This window comes from Trichomycterus rosablanca, chromosome 15 (genome assembly GCF_030014385.1).
Source record: "Trichomycterus rosablanca isolate fTriRos1 chromosome 15, fTriRos1.hap1, whole genome shotgun sequence".
Lineage (NCBI taxonomy): Eukaryota > Metazoa > Chordata > Actinopteri > Siluriformes > Trichomycteridae > Trichomycterus > Trichomycterus rosablanca.
Window position 1 is genome coordinate 29058455 of NC_086002.1, and position 22452 is coordinate 29080906.

At 37.6% G+C, this 22452-nt stretch overlaps 1 protein-coding gene and 1 long non-coding RNA gene across 2 annotated transcripts; both read left to right on the forward strand.

Moving 5' to 3' along the window:
- The first annotated feature begins 185 nt into the window (after positions 1-185).
- LOC134328473 (NACHT, LRR and PYD domains-containing protein 7-like) lies at positions 186-16765 on the forward strand. The gene is made up of 8 exons (XM_063009566.1): positions 186-213; positions 3471-3572; positions 3930-3962; positions 4573-4605; positions 5681-5713; positions 6255-6459; positions 15016-15182; positions 16761-16765. Exons 1-8 carry the CDS (start codon positions 186-188, stop codon positions 16763-16765), a joined length of 606 nt encoding a protein of 201 aa, XP_062865636.1.
- Positions 16766-16848: 83 nt separating this feature from the next.
- On the forward strand, positions 16849-19671 carry LOC134329142 (uncharacterized). Its single transcript, XR_010014797.1, has 2 exons — positions 16849-16937; positions 19080-19671. It is a non-coding gene; the product is annotated as an uncharacterized LOC134329142 (long non-coding RNA).
- Positions 19672-22452: the final 2781 nt, after the last annotated feature.

Below are 22452 nucleotides of genomic sequence, written 5' to 3' on the forward strand. Positions count from 1 at the left end.
TGTGTGAATCTAAAAACTGGTGGCCTGAGCCAGAGTTTCTGTGGCTGGGTGATGAGGGAATCAACCTGAGTGGTGGAGTAACAGAAACACACAGAGACGGAGAATTTTTCAGTGTTCAACAACGTATCACTGTACTCAACGGTGACGCAGGCAGGTTCTACTGCAGAGTCCAACAGAGACATCACATGAAGGAGAACGAGTTCATCATCTCTAGTAAGTAATGATCGAACTGTAGGAGCCTGTGAAGTTTGCTGTAAGAATTTTATGTCTTTAAAAAATGACAGCAATACATACAGTGTCATTAAAATTGTCCTTGTACTGATTTCTTGTGTTTAGACATCTCTGTCACTCTCACTTATTTAACCAATTAAACACATTAAATTATTAACTAGTCTTGGTTACATTAGTACAATGCCATTTTTTTTTATTCTGGGACTCTAAGAACCACAACGTTAAACATGATGGTTGATGTGTGAGGGTGTGTGAACAGTTAACAGCTGCAGGGTCTAGAACAGGGGTGGGCAAACTTTTTGGCTGAAGGCCCAGACTGGGTTTTAAAATTTTACAGAAGGGCCGGGCGATAGACTTCAACAAAGGTCGGGGTCGGTAGTGTTTGGAGTGTGCAAACTAGTGGAATCAACTAAAATGCAGGGTATTAAAGAAAAAAGGGTGAAACAAAAGCAGGCTTTAAAGTAGGGCTGTGGGATATGACTAAAAAACTCATATAATTGCAGTACTATTGCAGGCCACTGCCCGTATTTTACCTTATATTGTTTATGTTCTCTTAAAAACACAAAATACTGTAGTTCTGATAGATTCAAGATTCAAGAGTTTTATTGTCATGTGCACAGAAAAACCAGCAGTTACACTGTACAATGAAATTCTTACTTTGTTCGTCCTCCAAACGTCAATAAGTATTATACATAAAACAAAATTAAATTAACAGAATAAAAACTTAGTATAAAAACTTTTTAAATGAAAACTTAAACTATAAAAACTAGAAATAAAAGTAAACTAAGGTAGTAAAAAAGGCACATAGCAGCAGTTGTTTAAGGTGCAGAAAAATTGTGCAGTGTTTAAGAATATAGCAGCAGTCATTGGATATACAGTTCCATTTTAATGTTCATGAGGTAGGTTGTGTGTGTGTTAGTCCATGTTTGTTCACAAGCCTGACTGCCTGTGGGTAGAAACTGTTGTTCTTGTTGTTCTGGCCTTAATGCTTCTAAAGCGTTTGCCTGATGGCAGAAGAGTGAAGAGGTGGTTTTGGGGGGGTGTGCTGTCCTTAATTATGTTGTGGGCTCTCCTGACCAGCCTGGTCTGATAAATGTCCTGTAGTGCAGGGAAGGACGTTCCAGAAATTCTTTGTGCAGTTTTTATTACACGTTGGAGAGCCTTCCTGTCCTCTGCAGTGCAGTTACCGTACCAGACTGTGATGGAGCTGGTGAGGACACTTTCAACTGTGCATCTGTAGAAGTTGCTGAGAATTTTGGTTGACATGCCAAATTTCCTTAATCTTCTTAGAAAGTACAGTCTCTGTTGAGACTTCTTCATGATATAGCGTGTGTTGCAAGACCAGGTGAGATCCTCACTGATGTGCACACCCAGGAATTTGAAGGTTTTCACCTTCTCCACCACTGTTCCACCTATATACAGTGGTGTATGCTGTTCTCCTCTCCTTTATATTTAATGAAAGGTTGTTTTTCTGACACCAGTCCACAAGATCTGCTAGCTCCATCCTGTACACCGTCTCATCCCCCCCAGTAATAAGACCAATGACGGTGGTGTCATCAGCAAACTTAATAATATTGGTGGTGTTACAGGAGGCCACACAGTCATATGTGAAGAGCGAGTACAGAAGAGGGCTCAGCACGCAGCCTTGAGGTGTCCCAATGTTTATGGTCTTTGTGCTGGATGTTCGAATGCCAATCCTGACTGACTGAGATCGGTCAGATAGAAAATTTAGTATCCAGTTACAGAGGGTCGGTGTCAGTCCAAGGGTGTGGAGCTTCTCGGTGAGCCTGTGTTGAACGCCGAGCTGTAGTCGATGAACAGCATTCTTGCATACGTGTCCTTGCCTTCCAGGTGTGAGAGGGCTGTGTGCATGGCTGTGCAGATTGCATCATCAGTGGATCTGTTTTGACGATAAGCAAACTACTTCATTATGATAGGTGTGAGCGCAATGGGACGATAGTCATTCAAGCAGGTTATTGTGTTTGTCTTTGGGAGTGGAACAATGGTGGTGGTCTTAAAGCAGGAAGGAACAGAGGCTTGCATAAGAGACAGGTTGAATATGTCTGCAAACACATCCGCCAACTCTGATGAACAAACCTGTAGTGCACGTCCAGGAATGCTGTCTGGACCAGTTGCCTTCCTTGGGTTTATTCTCAGAAGCGCCCTGCGCACCTCCATCACAGATACATTCTGACAGAATTACAGTGTTTATTTTTTGTGATGCATTTGCATTTTGACATTAAACAAACCAACAGAATCTCACAATCACATTTATGCTGTCGGTTTTACTTCAAATAAATGAGCATAAAAAAATCACAATATTTGATAAAGCTTTGCTATCACTGCAAAATGAAAGTGCACAGTAAACAGCAGAACCGCGACCCAGATCAATCACACAGCAGCAGAAAATCATAACCTCTGTGTACCTGATCCATGTGTTAATCAGGGATACGATCCACTTTTTTTCTTCTTGGCAACCGTCTTGAATGTTTCCAGAATATATAAGATTCATACCCAATTGTTTTTATCCACTAATAATTAATTTAAATTTTATCCACTATTCTCTCGGCTTTCGCTGTAAAAAGCTGATTCGTTCACTAAGCTGTCACTTATCCAACAACCAATAAACAGAGAGATTGAAATTCCACCCAGTATCTGAATTCGGAAGCTCTGATTGGTTTATAGAACTGTTTATCAAGGCATGACCTCGGAATCTCTTTAACAAATGAACCGATTCATTAAGTTGTATGAGCACAACACCATAATGAAATGAAAGCGTGAACAAAACGAATGAATCTTTACCGTAGATAAGAGCTCAGCTCCCTGATTCAATTCCAATGAATAATTTGAAAGGAGTCGTCTCTGACTCGTTGACTCAGCGATTCAGTTTGCAAGCGGAGAATTTCGTAAATTCTTAATGGGCCAATCATTATGTGGCCAACAGGCTGTAGTTCGCCCACCACTGGTCTAGAACTTACCATCAATGGAGGAACAGTGAATTATTTTCATCAATCCCTGATTTGCAGATAAAGTGCAATGGAATCATGGATTATATTTAGTTTCTCATTTTTTAAATATATAAGAATATATTATTAAAAGCAATTTTTATGTTAAATGTTTTGTTTTCTTGAAATAAATTTCCTCCAATTAAAAGTTTGATTTCTTCATGTTTTACCAGGGGTGCGAATAATTTTGGAGCTGACTGTATTTATATTTTATTTCTTTGTTTTGTGTTTCAGATCAGATTTTCTCAGCATGGAAAACTGCTGTCATCTGTGTTGCAGTTGGAAGTTTGATCATGATCATAGGAATTGGGTTTGTAGTTTTCATGAGTTGGAAAGGTGAGAATCATCATGCTACTTTCATGCTGTTCATGTTAGAAAACTTCTTTACTTTAGCCAGCAGGGCGCATTCACATGAGAAGCAGCAAAACCATCACTATGTCTGTCTCGTTGTTTACTATGAAGTGTGGTGGTGCTGTGTACTTTTGCCGCGTGGAGTCCAAAACGCTTCTCATGTGAATACACCATAAATGCATGTGAAGGTTTGTGGGGTGGGGGTGGTGGTGGTTACACATTTTATGAGTTTTTAAAGGAAAAAGATCCATAACGTTCTGCCTAATCACATTGTTACAGTTTAATTAAACCAAATGTCGTTTTTACATGAAAATGTTTAACTGTTTTTTTTTCTTATTTTAGGTAAAAGATGGAGAGAGGAGGACACTGAGAAAGGTGAATTCAAATACTGACAGCTCTGATACATGAGCTGTCAGTTCAGCTCATTTTACTTTTACATCAGATTGTAACAAAATATTCAAAACAAAGACAACAGGTTAGAGAAAACAGAATTAGAAATCAGAAGCAAAAAAAGAAACCTAGAAAAATGATTATTAATATATGTTAACAATATGGAATATACTGTATATACAACCCCAAATCAGAAAAAGTAAAAACAGTATGTTTAATTTATATACTGAAAATTTTCCAATCGCAAGGACATTTATCATAGCAATAACATACCAATGAATATTTAAAAAATGGTTTTATGGAAAAAAAATATTTTTAAAAAGCCCTGACATTACAAAACATTTCCCCTTGTAAAAAATCATTAATCTTGATGGTTCCCCTTTATTTTTGCTCCAAAACGCTTCTCATGTGAATGCACCATAAATGCATGTGAAGGTTTGTGGGGTGGGGGTGGTGGTGGTTACACATTTTATGAGTTTTTAAAGGAAAAAGATCCATAACGTTCTGCCTAATCACATTGTTACAGTTTACCACCAATTTTTTTATTTTTTTTTTTACATGAAAATGTTTTACTGTTTTTTTTTTCTTATTTTAGTTAACAGATTGAGAGAGGAGGACACTGAGAAAGGTGAATTCAGAAAATTTGTTTTATTTTGGAAGTTAATGTTTGTGAACCTGATACATGAGCTCTCAGTTCAGCTCATTTTACTTTTACATCAGATTGTAACAAAACATTTAAAACAAAGACAACAGGTTAGAGAAAACAGAATGAGAAATCAGAAGCAAACAAAAGAAACCTAGAAAAATGATTATTAATATATGTTAACAATATGGAATATATATATATATACAACCCCAAATCAGAAAAAGTTGGGACAGCATGGAGATTTACAGAGTCTTACATTTACTTTGAATTTAATTTGATGTCAGACAGGATGAACCTGAGATATTTTATGTTTTATCTGCTCAACTTCATTTATTAATAAACATCCATTCCTGCATTTCAGGTCTGCAACAACACATTCCAAAAAAAGTTCTGTTTGGCTTGTTTGCTCACAAATCTCTGTATCAGGATAAAAAGCAGGCCGATCTAGTGCACTATTACTGGGAGGATTTCTATTAAAATAAAGCTGAACTACCTGTGAAACAGATACCATGACATCACTGGCTTGTTTTTTCTAATAATAAAAACAGTATGTTTAATTTATATAGTGATTTTCCCAAATGCAAGGACATTTATCATAGCAATAACACACCAATGACTATTTAAAAAATGTTTTATGGAAAAAAACTCCTGGCATTACAAAACATTCCCTCTTTTAAAAAATCATTAATCTTGATGGTTCCCCTTTATTTTTGCTCCAAAATGCTTCTGGGAAAATGTTCTGTGTACAGATGACATAAACAGTGCACATCAAATTTAATTTGAACTTGTGGTCACTAAGAAAATGCTGTAAGATCTTTTTTTAACATCTAATCGTGTATTTTAATAACAAGATGAGATTAGAGTTGCAGGTGCCCTATGATATACAAAGTCTGCTTACTGACAGTCTCCTTAAGAAAATCTTTGTTTTATGTCAGGCTTTTATGTTAGAAGAAGCATAAAGTTCTGCTTAATCTCATTATTACAATTTAATGTAACTTAATCCTTGTGTCTTCTTGTTTTACATGTAAATGTTTTCACTGTTTTTTGCTCTTTTTAGTTGAACAGTGGAGAGAGGAAGATGCTGAGAAAGGTACATTTTTATTCAGATTGCTTCTATTTAGGAAGTTAATGCTTGTAAACCTGATACATGATATTTTTACATCAGATTGTAACAAAACATTCCAAAAAATTAGAACAGAGAATAACATAAAATATAATTACTGTTTATCTAGACATCAGACATAAACCAGCATTTATACATCTGTTTCACTCTCCAGCTGCTTCAACATGTACTTTCCATTTTGTTCTGTAGCTCCATTCTGTTTTCCTACAATCTTTTGTGTTTGGCTTTTTGGTCACTGCACTACTGCAGAGGTGAACTAACTGGATAACTGTTTACACTACTGGGAGGATTTCTATTAAAATGAGGCTGAAGTAGCTGTAAAGCAGATACCAAACAGTGCACATGGAGATGAACTTGTGATCTGTTTATTAACTGAGTCAAAGCCCCAACCAACCACCACCTTTTTTATTTACTCTGCTGGTTATTACATATTGTATATCATTTTTATATTAATATTAAATGAAGCTAGTCAGTCCACTGACTAAATAATCTGAATGATCTTTTTTAGTGCTGGAAGTCCAAACATCCCTAGAAAAGTCTGGTGATAATCGTCTACATGGAGTTGATTTTTCTCCTGTTCAGTGGGCAGCGGTGGTGGTTGCTTTATGTAACTCGGATAAGGAGCTGGAAAAGTTTACCCTGAAGAAATACATGTCGTCAGATGAAGGGGTTCGAAGACTGCTGCCAGTGATTCAATCAACGGAAAGAGCTGTGTGAGTATTTAAACTAAAAATACTTTACTGACCACCAGTGTGATTTTGTTCTGACTCACATCACTTTGCAGTGTTTAAATAATAGTTTTATTTATTTAAGAACAAATGCTGTTTAGCTCTGCCTGACCCTGTGTGAAAAATTAATTGCCCCTTAGCTTCTAAATCAACCAGTTAAGCCAGTGGTGGGCAAACTACGGGCCCGCGGGTCACATACAGGTTAGGGTGTTTGATCCAGCCTGTTAAGAATTTACAAAATTCTCTGCTTGCAAACTGAATCGCTGAGTCAACAAGTCAGAGACGACTCTTTTCTAATGAATTATTCATTGGAATTGAATCAGGGAGCTGAGCTCTTATCTACGGTAAAGATTCATTCGTTTTGTTCACGCTTTCATTTCATTACGGTGTTGTGCTCATACAACTTAATGAATCGGTTCATCTGTTAAAGAGATTCCGAGGTCATGCCTTGATAAACAGTTCTATAAACCAATCAGTGCTTCTGAATTCAGATACTGGGTGGAATTTCAATCTCTCTGTTCATTGGTTGTTGGATAAGTGACAGCTTAGTGAACGAATCAGCGAGAGAATAAACGATCTAAGACGGTTTTCATTAGTGGATAAAAACAACTGGGTATGAATCTTATATATTCTGAAAACATTCAAGATGGTCGCCAAGAAGAAAAAAAGTGGATTGTATTCCTGATGGATGAACACACAGATCAGGTACACAGAGGTTATGATTTTCTGCTGCTGTGTGATTGATCTGGGTCACGGTTCTGCTGTTTACTGTGCACTTTCATTTTGCAGTGATAGCAAAGCTCATTTATTTGAAGTAAAACCGACAGCATAAATGTGATTGTGAGATTTTGTTGGTTTGTTTAATTATTAAAAAAATAAACACTGTAATTCTGTCAGAATGTATCAGAACTAAAGTAGTTTGTGTTTTTAAGAGAACTTATAAACAATATAAGGTAAAATACAGGCAGTGGTTTGCCATTGTACATTTACATTTTCAGCATTTAGCAGACGCTTTTATCCAAAGCGACTTACACGATGAGCAATTTAGGGTTAAGGGTCTTGCTCAGGGACCCAACAGTGGCAACTTGGTGGTGGCGGGGCTTGAACCGGCAACCTTCTGTTTACTGGTCCAGTACCTTAACCACTGAGCTATCACTGGCCCAACCATTGTACTTTCAGTTTACATTATATCATATGGTATATCGCCACTTCTCAAAAGCATATCGAGATAAGAGTTTTTTAGTCATATCCCACAGCCCTACTTTAAAGCCTGCTTTTGTTTAACCTTTTTTTCTTTAATACCCTGCATTTCAGTTAATTCCACTAGTTTGCACACTCCAAACACTACCGACCCCGACCTTTGTTAAAGTCTATCACCCGGCCCTTCTGTAAAATTTTAAAACCTAGTGTGGTCCTTCAGCCAAAAGGTTTGTCCACCCCTGAGTTAACCAAATTTAATTGTCACTTGGGTTCAATTTCACTAACCACACCCAGACATGAAAATGAATTTGAGTTCTGACAGGTGAAAAAGTTTAAGTTTAAACTTTCAATTACAACTGAGTTATGAAACTGTGAGAAACTTTACTATGAAATCAACAGAATTAAAATGATTTTTAACACTGAAGGTAAAATTAAGCTACTGATTTGTGATAAACTTATACATTATTGTGCAAAAATTTGACACCCTGAGCCAAAATATTTGTATTCGATTTTGTAAGTGAGAGTAAACACACCTTATACCATTGAACAAAGTTTGGCACATTTAATGCACAATTATTGTTTATTTATTTAATTTACCATATGAAAACAAAAATTCTTAAAAAGCCAAAAAAAATTCCATCTGATTTAGTGTAGTGTTTGTACACTCCAGCAGTGAACTTATTTCACTTTTCTTTCTTTTTGCTCTGGCTTTAGAGTTACTCATCTTCACAAAAGCTAGCAGGCTAGCAAGCAGAATGAGAACAGAAGACATTACATCAGCCTTAGCAGTTTACACAGAAAAACATGCAATCATTTGCAAATTAAATGAACCATGAAGTCTAAAAAATAATTTCCAGTTTACAGAATGAGAGTTTAATGACAAACGAAAAAATCTTACATCTCAACCACACTGGTCACCATCTTGAATGACTGTGAGGTTTTGTTGCTCATGCATTACTTTTATAATATTTAGTAGCACTGAAACCTGGAGAAGCAGAAGTGAGATGAGATGAAACCACAGTGAGAAACTCAGCAGTGTTATTTGAATAAATTATTTACAGCATGGATAAGCTGCTTGTTCGTGATTGAGTGGAACAACGATGATGCTGCCACTTGAACCGGTTCTGGTTTCTTTGAGTTTTGGTGTTTTGTAGACCTGCATTTCCACCAGTTTTTGGGAACCAAGCCTGCAGCATCAACGGTGGGTGTTACATAAAGAAAGTAAACATGATGGTGGAGCATGTAGATTATCTGTGGGAATTTGTGCTGTTGTTACAGATGTTGGTTTTTATGCACAAAGCATCGATCAGCTATTAGTGATAAGAAGACGTGACGTGTTTGTTGCAGCTGTTGTTTTCTTTGGTTCATTTATGTGAGAAGTGTTTTGCAGATTTACTCAGCACTCGACTTGAGCGATAAAACATCATTAAAAATCCACAACATGAAATAACCATCAAATCCAATCTATTGTTTATGCAGCTCTGGGTTTTGAATCCGCTTCTCAGGAGAGTTGGAAAAAGCGTAACGTGGCTGAATGTACTAAAAGTACCACACAGAAACTCTACATTTCTCTCCGTTACTACTGGTTATAATATAGCGCTCTGTACTGCCCCAATTCATCACTCAGTGTTTTAGTACGACAAGCCATGTTATGCTTTATTTTTTACGTTAAGCATTTATACTGTCCAGGTTACTTTTACCATGTCATCTCACACAGTTCATCGCTTTGAAAATATCTGAGAATATCAGCGGCAAACTGAATCTAAATTTAATCAGGTGAACTTTAAAAAAATGAAAGTGCAGCACAACTTTCTCATGTAAAAGCACCCAAACCTTTACACTGTGACACACCCACAGATGAAGTCACGGTTCGGGCTGAAAAACCCAGTATTCTGTGGTGCCAGATTAGATGCTAGTTCGCTGTTTGGTACCTCTTTTGGTGCCTTTTTCGTTTTGGTGGAAACACGCAGAACCATTTCAAAATCAAGTTTGCGAACCGGAACGGAGCTGGATCTGCGTCGGTGGAAAAGGGGTATCAGTGGTTCTTAAGACAATAGTTCCTTTTGCATGATTAAAGGCTTATTTGCATCATGACATGGTTCTTCAGATTAATGCCCAATGTGCTGTAAATGAAAACGGTTCTATAGAGCAGCAGAAAGGTTTCTGTTATTGTTAGGGTGTAACAGCTGGTTTCAGTACTTCAGTTAAAATGTTGATAACAAGGAAACAGTTAAAACATGGATTAAAAATTTTTTTATACTTTATTGTTCATGCATAACAAAAGCAGCTCGTAACTTCATAACACAAAGCAGAATCAGCACACAGTGTAACTCAAACTGTAGCTGGACACAATAGTGTAAGAGCTTTACATGTCCTTTACTTCAGTAATTATATTTTTTATATTAATATTACAGCTGTGTTTATGTGAATGTTAGATTTTAATGCTGTGGCTGTTTAATATTTAAATAGGATATTATGTACCTCAAATTATTCATTTTAGCTAACGCAGCTTATGCCAAGTTTACACTACACGACTTTCCAAGTGGTCAGGTCACTGTACAGTTCTCACTACACGACTGGATCTCTTGTAATCGGGAGTCTTTCAAGTCGGTGTGTATTTCACACTACACGACTGATCGGCAATAGGGGGTCACACACTGCACCATCTATCACCAACTGGAATTGCAGGTCTCCTAAACAATTTTCTGCCACGAAAACAAACTATCAAGGTTTGTACGGTAATATCAAGCGTAAAATCGAGGAGAAAAAAATCATTGAATCTGATTTGGCTACGTGAACAGCATGAATTGTTTTATAGTGAGTTGGAGGTTAATAAATACTGTTTGCAATGCAGTGTTAGTGTTATGTTTTGTAGAGAACAATGAGGTCAGAAATACTGTAAAACTTGTGTGTGCTGATGTATTCTGATATAAACTACATTACGCCCCTGTCCCACCTTTTTACAACTTCTCCCCCGCTCACAACGTATCTTGCGTTCTTGGCTGTTAGCCAATAAGGCTGTAAGCACTCACTGCCAGCTGGGCAACTGATATTCAGATATCTGACATGCTAAAAATCTCACTTTGGTCACCAAGCGCAAGCACTCAGTTGTTGAGTAGTTCACACATAGCGATTGAGAGCCGCTTCGATTGCCGAGCAAACAGCAAGTTGCTCCTGAGCTGGCAAATCCAGCGCCGACCAGTCACCGAGCGAAAATTAGGGCAAAAATCATGTCATTAGAGGCTAGAAGTCTCAGAAAGCAGCACACGATTCCTTGTTCTAAAGAGACTCAAATGCAAAACAAAGTCACTTAAATCTACCAGTCTGAAAAGGGTTACAAATCACACTGAACAAAAAACTGTTTTAAAGCTACATGTTGGTTATCTGAATTACCAGAAGTGCATTTGGCTCTGGATCTAGTGGTAATTACTGAAGGAACTTGTGAGGTGCTGGTGAATTTACAAGCTTAACTAAGTTCACTGGCCCATGTGTTGATGTCAGCAAAAAAACATTATTATACTTACATGTCAAAAACATGTTTCCATTTTTAATACACAATGATGTGATTAGATACATCTGGCTTTTATTGATGGGATAAAAAAAATCTAAGATTTTTAAAGCTCAAGCAAAAACAAATAGTTAAATGTGACAGTTCCTCTGCTCAGGTGGCACAGCGGTAAAAACACTGGCTGCAACCAGAGCTGGGATCTCAAATACATCATATCGAATCTCAGCTCTGCCTTGCTGACTGAGGATGAGCAGCTACATGAAGAACATCAGAATGGTGCAGTTACGACCTCTGCTGGCTGATTAGAGGCGCCTACACAGAGATGAGGAAAGAGTGCTCTTAGGGTGTGTCTCTCCGTACACAATGCTCGGTGGCACAACACTCGTCAATGTGTGGGTGATAAGATGCATACAGCATGCTGCCCACGTGTCGTAGGGGTCGTGGGATAGCTTCTCCTCGGTCTAGGTACAATGAAGGAGGTGCAACAAAGGAACCAGAAATCAGAGAAAGAGGCAGGTGGAACCACTGATCCAGGTGAAGGGATGAAGCTTAGCAACCAGGAGGAAAAGGGAAAGATTAGAATTCAGGGAAAAAATTCCAAAGAGCTGAACTCCACCATAGTGGCCTCAACAGATCTGGTGATGAGAGGAGAGAAACCAGGGGCTTTTACAGGCAGAGTGATGAGGAGCAGACTGGAATCAGGTGTGAATGATAATTACATTAGATTAATTTTATTTCATCCTTTGATTTGCTTCATTTTTTTAAATCCCCTCACGTACCACTGATAGTACCATAGTTTGATAACCTCGGCTTCAGTTAATGTTTTAATAGAATAAAGTCTGATGAGTTTGTGAACATTGTGTACAGAGTGCAGTGCAATCTAGCAGGAACTGTGTTGTTGTTATTTCACCATTATAAAAATTTCACTTTTCATCCTTCAGTGGACGTTTAACACACGTGTTTTACTGTGTTAAAACAATAAAATTATGTTGAAGGTGTTCCAAGGGTGTCCTGGAGCGATTTGACAGCAGATTCAGGTCCAGTAAAGTGGATGTTAGCTCTTAGTTTGGCACTTCAAACATCTTATACAGTAGAATGATGATTGAAATTCTTGAAATTATGGAATAAATATACCAGTTTATTAAATTGCATGTTCCTGTTTACTGTGTAGAATTTATTTATTTTTCATTTCTGAGATGAAGAAGCTAAACGTTTAAGTCATTTTGATCATTTGCACTGAGGATGTGGTTCTGAGCTCTACCACATCGATGTATCTGGAGAAGTCATCAACAATGAGTAAGTAGCTTTTCTTGTCATGCTCAAAGAGATCCATACCTACTTTACTCCATGGGCGAGATTGGGACTGGGCTATACAACAGTGGCTCACACCGCTGTACTCTGTGTCATATGTCACAGTGTTCCACCATCACTATAGTGTCACTGAAGACCTGAACATCTTTTTACAACCTGATACTCCTCTGGTTTTGTGCTCAGTCCCGATGCTAGACGAAAACGTTCAAACCGCCTGATCCATCCAGCTGTATTGGAGAAGTCAAAGGGCTCTGGTGTTATCTGTACTGCTGCGACTGCCAATTCTTTAAATCTGTGTTGTGATTCAAGCCTCTGAGAAAACAATAACGTGCTGTCTGCGTTTGTGAAGCTGCACTGCTCGCTCGAGTTTTTTATATTTGTAAGACGAGGCGGTAAATTCACGGGGCGTTTACCTCACTGCCTGCTTCTAACACCATGTATAAATAGCTTATATTTAATTCACTCGGAGACCGGTGTTGTAATGCAGCTCTGTTTATTATGCTTCCAAACTCTACTTACACTTCCTTATTACTTCCTGAGAACTACATTACCCACAGAACTCTGGGTAATGTAGTTCTCACCAGTACAAAAAGTGTCAGATCTCAAAATGTGTCTAAAAGTAACATCCAATTTAGTAATTTAAATTTTAATGCTAACTATTTTTGTGCCACCTACTAACGTGCAGTTTGTTAATTTTACTGAGTATTAAATCTGATGTTAAAAGGTGGACTCATCAACCACTGAGCTCCAAAAACATCAGGACTAAATGTGATAAAGAGACAAATAAATAACAAATAATAAAGAGATAAGTGTATTAATAATAGATAATCTTTTTAAACAAAGACACTCATGTTAGCATGAATGGGGCGCTCAGGTGTTTCAGCAGTAAAGTATACTGCAGTGCTGAGATTTGAGGATGTTAGCATAAAGTAAATTGATCTGACTGATGTTTATTTCTATAAATGTTTGATTCATAAGTTCATCACACAAACACTAATCGTTAAAAGTACGAAACTGAAAAGGTGCAGAATTACAATGCTGCAGTTTGATCTCAAAATATGTCTGAAATTAACATTAATTTAGTAAAGTAAATATAATGCTAACAGTTTCTGCACCACCTACTAACCTGCACTCTGCTGATTATACTGAGTAGAAAATGTAATTTGAAATGGTGAAAATTATCAACCACAGAGCTCCGGACTAAATAATGAAGTTCAGTAATAAAGAGAGAAATACATTAATAACAAACAGTCTTTTTAAATACAGACACTCATGTTAGCATGAATGGGGTGCTCAGGTGGTGCAGAGGTAAAGTGCACTAGCCCACTTTTGGTGAGATATGAGGATGTTAGCATTTAGGGAATTAATCTGACTGATGTTAAATTACGTTTTCAGGAGAATGAATTTGACTCTGATGAAAACACTGTGATAATGATTAGATTTTGACAGTATCATAATTCAGATGTGGAATAAACAGAGCTCAGTTTACATAAACATGACGTGTAAATTACATGTTTAGACTCGTGCACTAGTTTTATACAGAATGTAGAATTTCACCTGAAAGCAGGAGCAGAAGTATTTGTACCTCTAACCCTGAATGTTAGTGACAGCAGTTTCTACGTAGAGCTTCCTGATAATTATTAGTTCTCAGTCGTGCTGTGCAGAAATACAGCAGTGAGGGTGAAACCTTTACAGAGTGTGGTGGAAAAAACCCTTTTAATAAATACCTTGAAGACTGGATTATAAGTAGAAAAAGAGGTTTATTCTTGTCTGCAGAGAAAGATCACACTGACAAGCCTCTCATAGAAGACTGGGCAGTGCGCTCCAGAACAAAGATACAGTATCTCTTATATACATGGTGACAATGCCCTTATGGCTGTGTGGGAAAGTTCACACATTTAACAGATGTTTCTTAGGTGGGGAGTGGGAACTGGTTGAAGCCAGCGAGAACAGGATTTGTAAGTCTCTTGATTGCAGGCGACAGTCTTTTGTTATGTATGGCAACTGTTAAAAAATAGGATCTGGACACCATCACAGGATCTGGGAGTAGGAGCAAACCATGCACCTTTTGTTATGTGTATTAATTAAAATTTTCCTTAACAAAAGTAAAATAGTGAGTAATTATGGAATGTAAATTTAATTTAGATAAAATGATTGAACCACTTAATACTGGTCAGAACCATGGTGCATCCAGTGCTACTTGAAAACACTTGCAAGGACGTAGGAACATGCACTTTTGACACACACACACACACACACACACACACACACACACACATCTATGTTTTAGGATGGAGAAGAAAATCAAGTTGTCATTTATAATCAGTGGGAAACATTGTATTAATTCTCAGTAGCTACATGGCTATAGTTAGCGCTTCCACTATTTTGGACTGTGTAGAAATGTGAAGCTCCGCCCACTTGTAAATCAGTACAATACAGCAGTCCTGCTATTGTTAAATTTATTAGTGCAACTGATTTTACTTTTATCTGCAATGTAGTCTGATCTGATTATTTCTCTCCAGGTTGTGGGGTTGTGATCTAACAGAGGAAAGTTGTGAAGTTCTGTCCTCAGTTCTCAGTTTAAACTCCTCCATTCTGAAACATCTGTACCTGGGTAACAATGAACTGAAGGATTCAGGAGTGAAGCTGCTCTCTGCTGGACTGGAGAATCCACACTGTAAACTGGAGATACTGGGGTAAGATCTTCACTTTCACACTGTAGATACAGAAGATCTGTTTCACTCTGAAGCATCATTTTTAAAAAGCGGAACCTTGTAGATGGTTTAGCTGGAACTCTTTGGAGTCTTCATACTTCATCACATCTGAGCATGATTGTTTATTTACTGTAACTCACTAATTCACCTGAGATTAGATCCTAAACTAGCAGCACCTGAGTTTCTGGTGTTGAACTTGCAGTAGGAAATTATCATGGATGAAGAAAAATGTGATTCAGCTTTAAAAAAAAGTCACATATTTTTATCTTCTCATTGTTCTTCTATACAGGAATAAAATGATTTTTGTGGATTAGCTCTTTAGTTAGCAACACCCTGGACAGATGCTGCTGGACAGATGCTGCTTTTAAATGCACATCAGGTAGAAGGTTTCTCTGAGATCAAACTCATTTACCTGAATCGATCGTGTTCATGTAGTTTGTGTGGTAAGATAAAAAATATGGAGGCTGTCAAGCTAATATATTTATTTTATTATTTGTGTTAATTGTAGATGTTTAAAAGTGTTACAGTTAAAATTAACATACAAATTAAACATTATTATTTGATATTCTCTCTTAATTAATTGTTTAGCCATTATGGAAAATGAGTTTACATCAAAACTCACATCACAATAACTACAAATGATGCAGTACTTGCTGCACCACTGTACCATACATTAGGAGTGTGGTGGTGATTAACCTGATTTGTTCTGTTCTCTGTTAACAAGCTAAGCTACGAAGGTAAACAAACAAACAAAAGAAACACTACAGAAACAGCAGATAATCGAATTCCTTCTCTTCGCTCATGATTAATTAGTTCCAATTAGCACCATTAATTAAACTAGAACTGAAATCCCAGGTTCCATTGGTTGGTGATTGGGAGGGTTTTTAGTTTTGAATGTGTAGATGTCGTAGTGTGACCTTTAAAATGTGGAATCCACTTTAAGTCTGAAATCACATTTTACACTCATGCTGGAATGATTATCGATTCAGCATCATCAATTCAGCTGCTTTCACTTTCATCTGCAATGCATTCTGGGTAATATTATCAGATCTGCTACTTGGATTCCACTTACTGCTGCAGGGTGACGTCTTTCATTTCTCTGATTGATCTGATTATTTCTCTTCAGGTTGTGGGATTGTAATCTAACAGAGGAAAGTTGTGAAGTTCTGTCCTCAGTTCTCAGTTTAAACTCCTCCAGTCTGAAACTTCTGAACCTGAGTAACAATAAACTGAAGGATTCAGGAGTGAAGCTGCTCTCTGCTGGACTGGAGAATCCACACTGTAAACTGGAGATACTGGAGTAAGATCTTCACTTTCACACTGTAGATACAGAAGATCATTCATACAGAAACTGTTATTGATGTGTGTATGAGTTTTGATATTTTACTAATTTTCCCCACACAAGATAAAACACTTTATCATTAATATAATAGAATAGTTTTACATGTTGAAGATTTCTCAGTGATGTTGTCTGGTTGTGGATCTGAATGGAGATGGAGGAGGAGGTGGGAGAAGATGATGTATGATTGTTATTAAATGATTTTCTTCTGCAGGTTGAGGATCTGCAGTATTACAGATGAAGGTTTTACTGCTCTGGCTTCAGCTCTGAAATCAAATCCATCATCACGTCTGAGAGAACTTAGTCTGATCCTAAATCATCCAGGAGAATCAGGAGTACAACTGCTCAAAGATCTACAGGAGGATCCACAATGTAACCTGAAGGAACTATAGTGAGTTACTGTTACTTTGTACACAGACACACATGTACACATCACACACACGCACACATTACACACACGTACACATTACACACACATGTACACATTACACACACATGTACACATTACACACACATGCACACATTACATACACATGCACACACGTACACATTACACACACATGTACACATTACACACACATGTACACATTACACACACGTACACATTACACACACATGTACACATTACACACACATGTACACATTACACACACATGTACACATCACACACACGCACACATTACACACACGTACACATTACACACACATGTACACATTACACACACATGCACACATTACACACACATGTACACATTATATACACACATGTACACATTACATACACATGCACACATTACATACACATGCACACACTACACACACATGTACACATTACATACACATGTACACATTACATACACATGCACACATTACACACACATGTACACATTACACACACATGCACACATTACACACACATGTACACATTACACACACATGCACACATTACACACACATGCACACATTACACACACATGTACACATTACACACACGCACACATTACACACACATGTACACATCACACACACACACACATTACATACACATGTACACATCACACACACGCACACATTACATACACATGCACACATTACACACACATGCACACATTTGCACACATTACACACACATGCACACATTTGCACACATTACACACACATGCACACATTACACACACATGCACACATTTGCACACATTACACACACATGCACACATTACACACACATGCACACATTTGCACACATTACACACACACGCACACATTACATACACATGCACACATTACACACACATGCACACATTTGCACACATTACACACACATGCACACATTACACACACATGCACACATTTGCACACATTACACACACATGCACACATTACACACACATGCACACATTACACACACATGTACACATTACACACACGCACACATTACACACACATGTACACATCACACACACGCACACATTACATACACATGTACACATCACACACACGCACACATTACATACACATGCACACATTACACACACATGCACACATTTGCACACATTACATACACATGCACACATTACACACACATGCACACATTTGCACACATTACACACATGCACACATTACACACACATGCAAACACTACACACAAGCACATATTACACACACATGCAAACACTACACACACATGCACATATTACACACACATGCACACATTACACACACACGCACACATTACACACACATGCACACATTACACACACATGCACACATTACATACACATGTACACATTACACACACATGTAAACATTACACACACACATGCACACATTACACACACATGCACACATTACACACACATGCACACATTACACACACATGCACACACTACACACACATGCACACATTACACACACATGTACACATTACACACACATGTACACATTACACACACATGTACACATTACACACACATGTACACATTACACACACATGCACACATTACATACACATGTACACATTACACACACATGCACACATTACACACACATGCACACATTACACACACATGCACACATTACATACACATGTACACATTACACACACATGTAAACATTACACACACACATGCACACATTACACACACATGCACACATTACACACACATGCACACATTACACACACATGCACACATTACACACACACACACACACACATGCACATATTACACACACATGCACACATTACACACACATGCAAACACTACACACAAGCACATATTACACACACATGCAAACACTACACACACATGCACATATTACACACACTACACACACATGCACACATTACACACACACATGCAAACACTACACACACATGCACACATTACACACACTACACACACATGCACACATTACACACACATGCAAACACTACACACACTACACACACTACACACATTAACTATACTGGTTATGATTGTGTTGAGTCTGATAGGTGACTGAAACATCTGATTATGTCTGATCTCTTCTACAGTATCTGAACATATTGAATTATGAGAAGAAGAAGATGAAGAACAGTGGAGAAATTACAGATGTTTGTGAGGTCTCACTGTTAGAACGTCTTAACATAACCACAAAGATGTCTAGAGAACTGACTAAAGAAAGTCTCTTCTGTATGATTCTACCCAAGTTCTTTGAAAGGAACCTTGTTGAATGGTCAGAACAGACCCACAAAGACATCAAACAGTAGAGGTGCTGTGTTGAGGGGTACATAATCCCCTATTTGGCAAGTTCAAATCAGACCACAGTTTTGTACAGACTATTACCCACAATCCACTGTGATCCTGTGATGTTTCTACCAGTAACCAGTTGGTACCCCTGACACATTACCAACATGGACTGTAGTGTAAACACTCACCTGTAATATTCTAGCTAGGGCTGGACGATATGGCTAAAATTTCTATCACGATATAACTCCTAATTTCGGTCGATACGATATAATTCCGATATCGATATGAATAATACAAATGTCAGAAAAACTGCCACCAAATTGGATGGCTGTACCTGCAAACCTCTTTTCTGGTTTCTGGCAAGAAATACAAGCAAAATAAACCACTGAATCAGTCCTTCCTCTCTTATCAGTTATTTCATCTGCTTCTTTTTCAGCTGTGGACAGTGGCGGAGCCAGACAGTTTTCATAGGGGTGGCCAGACTGAGACCATTGCTCACACAGGGGTGGCACAGAAACTGTCTAATACCTTTGTTTTATGTGGCAAGTGGCTGTTGATCTAGTAGTGTTTTGGTCACTCACTCGTTTACCTATACAGGCAGTGAGTGTCATGTAGAATTACATTAAGCCTAGCATAATAAGCTTTTTATTTTTTCTCCTTTTTCCTGACAAGTAAAAAACTAAAATATAGCCTATAACCTTAACATTATGAGGAAGAATTTCAAAGATATTCTTTTGCAGTACTTGATCATTTGATTGCAAACTTGTGTGTACTGATGAGACTCATTTGAACCCCAGAACATGCTAGCGTGAATGCATGGAAAACAAATTTAAATTTTCTTACAATATAATACAGACTGACCAACACTATTAAGTCAAATCAGCATTGACTTTACTTTTAACAACCTTCCACAATGCTGGAGTTTCTTAAAACTGAACATTTTCTTTTAAATGGAAGTGGAAAAAAAACAAACAAAAAAGAAAATCGCCCAATTTAGAGGAAAACCGCCCAATCTGGCAACACTCAGGGCTCTAGACTAACTTTTTGCACTGGTTGCACTGGTGTGCCTAACTGTTTTTCTTTGGTGCACCAGCACAAAAGTTAGGTGCACCCAAATCAGGTTCACTTTTTTTTATTGACTTTGATTGATATTGATTAACTAACAATCTGGTCAACATAAAGTTCTTTATTTGAAGCACAATTCTACAAGAAAGGTAACTTACTGAAAAAGTGTTGGTGCTTAAAGTGCTTCACTGAGCTCAAATTTTAACTCAAGATAAATAAAATAAAAAGAAAATCTAAATTAAAAGTGCAAGTGTTTTAAGGGCTTCACACTGAACATCTCATTTAATGATAAGAATATTATACACTGTGTGCACAATTATTAGGCAAGTTGTATTTTTGAGGATTAATTTTATTATTGAACAACTACTGTGCTTTCAGTCAATTCAAAATGTTAATAAACCTCAAACCTAAATATTTAAGAAAGTAAAAGTGAGGTTTTGGCTTTCTTAGGAGAATATCTATGTGTGCATAAATATTGGGCAACTATTAGTGTGCAGAATTATTACGCAACTAAATGAAAAACGAAAATTTTCCCATCTCACATGTTTATGTTTATCTGTTGAAGTAAGAATAATAAACAAACAATTCAAAATTTACAAATAAACATTTCTGACATTTCAAAATAAAAATCAGTGACCAATATAGCCACCCTTCTTTTTAATAACAGCCAAAAACCTTCCATTCAAGGAGTCTGTCAGTTTCTTGATCTGTTGACGATCAACTTTTTGTGCAGCAGCAACCACAGCCTCCCAGACACTGTTCAGAGAGATGTATTGTTTTCCTTCACTGTAAATCTCCCGTTTAAGAAGGGCCTACAAGTTCTCAATAGGGTTTAGGTCAGGTGAAGAAGGGGGCCATGTCATTATTTTTTCATCTTTTAGGCCTTTACTGGCTAGCCACGCAGTGGAGTACTTTGATGCATGCGGTGGAGCATTATCCTGCATAAAAATCATGGTCTTCTTGAAAGATGTAGACATTTTCCTGTACCACTGCTTGAAGAAAGTGTCTTCTAAAAACTGGCAGTAGGTTTGGGAGTTGATTTTGAGTCCATTTTCAACACGAAAAGGTCCAACTAGCTCATCTTTAATAATACCAGCCCATAGCAGTACCCCACCTCCACCTTGCTGGCGTCTAAGTCAAAGAGGAGCTCTGTGCCTGTTACTGATCCAGCCACGGGCCCATCCATCTGGTCTGTCAAGAGTCACTCTCATCTCATCAGTCCATAAAACCTTTGAAAAATCTGTCCTCAGATATTTCTTGGCCCAGTCTTAACGATTTAACTTATGTGTCTTGTTCAGTGGTGGTCTGGTTTCAGCCTTCCTTACCTTGGCCATGTCTCTGAGCACTGAACACCTTGTACTTCTGGGCACTCCAGGTAGGTTGCAGTTCTGGAAAATGACACCACTGGAAGATAATGGTTCCTGGTAGCTTCACGTTTGATTCTTCTAAAATCTTTGGCGGTTAACTTGCGTCTTCTTTTCTCAACACGTTTCTTTCGACCCTGTTGACTATTTGCAACAAAACGCTTGATGGTTCTGTAATCACGCCCCAATATTTTAGCAATTTCAAGAGTGCTGCATCCCTTTGAAAGAATTTTTAAAATTTTTGACTTTTCAGAGTCAGTTAAATCTTTTTTTAGGCCCATTTTGCCTAAGGAAAAGAAGCTGCCTAATAATTGTGCACACCTTGATATAGGGTGTTGATCTCCTTAGGCTACACCCTCCCTCATTACACAAATACACATCACCTGATGTGCTTAAATCCAATAAGCATTCAAGTTTATACAGCTTGGAGTTGGAAAATATGCATATAAATGATGATATGGTCAAAATACTCACTTGCCTAATAATTGTGCACACAGTGTATATGGTTAATGCAGTAATGAGACATATTATTGACATAGGCTACATGACATGACATTATTACATTTTGAGTCAATTTGTCGCTGATATTTTTAAAGTGTCTTAAAGAAAAGATGAACTGTGTGATATGTGGTGGTAAAAGTAACCCGGACAGAACGAACAACGTTTAACGTGAAATATAAACACAGATACATGTGGAGCTGTTAGACTGGATTTGATGGTTATTTCACACAGATGTTTGTTTGTATCA

What these genes read in the sequence shown, in the direction of transcription:
- LOC134328473 (XM_063009566.1), top strand. Translation starts at nt 186, where the DNA reads ATGAAGGAGAACGAGTTCATCATCTCTA. An exon ending in AGAGGAGGACACTGAGAAAG is followed by an intron (nt 3,963 to 4,572) that starts GTGAATTCAAAT and finishes TTCTTATTTTAG; the next exon opens with TTAACAGATTGAGAGAGGAG. An exon ending in CAATCAACGGAAAGAGCTGT is followed by an intron (nt 6,460 to 15,015) that starts GTGAGTATTTAA and finishes ATTTCTCTCCAG; the next exon opens with GTTGTGGGGTTGTGATCTAA.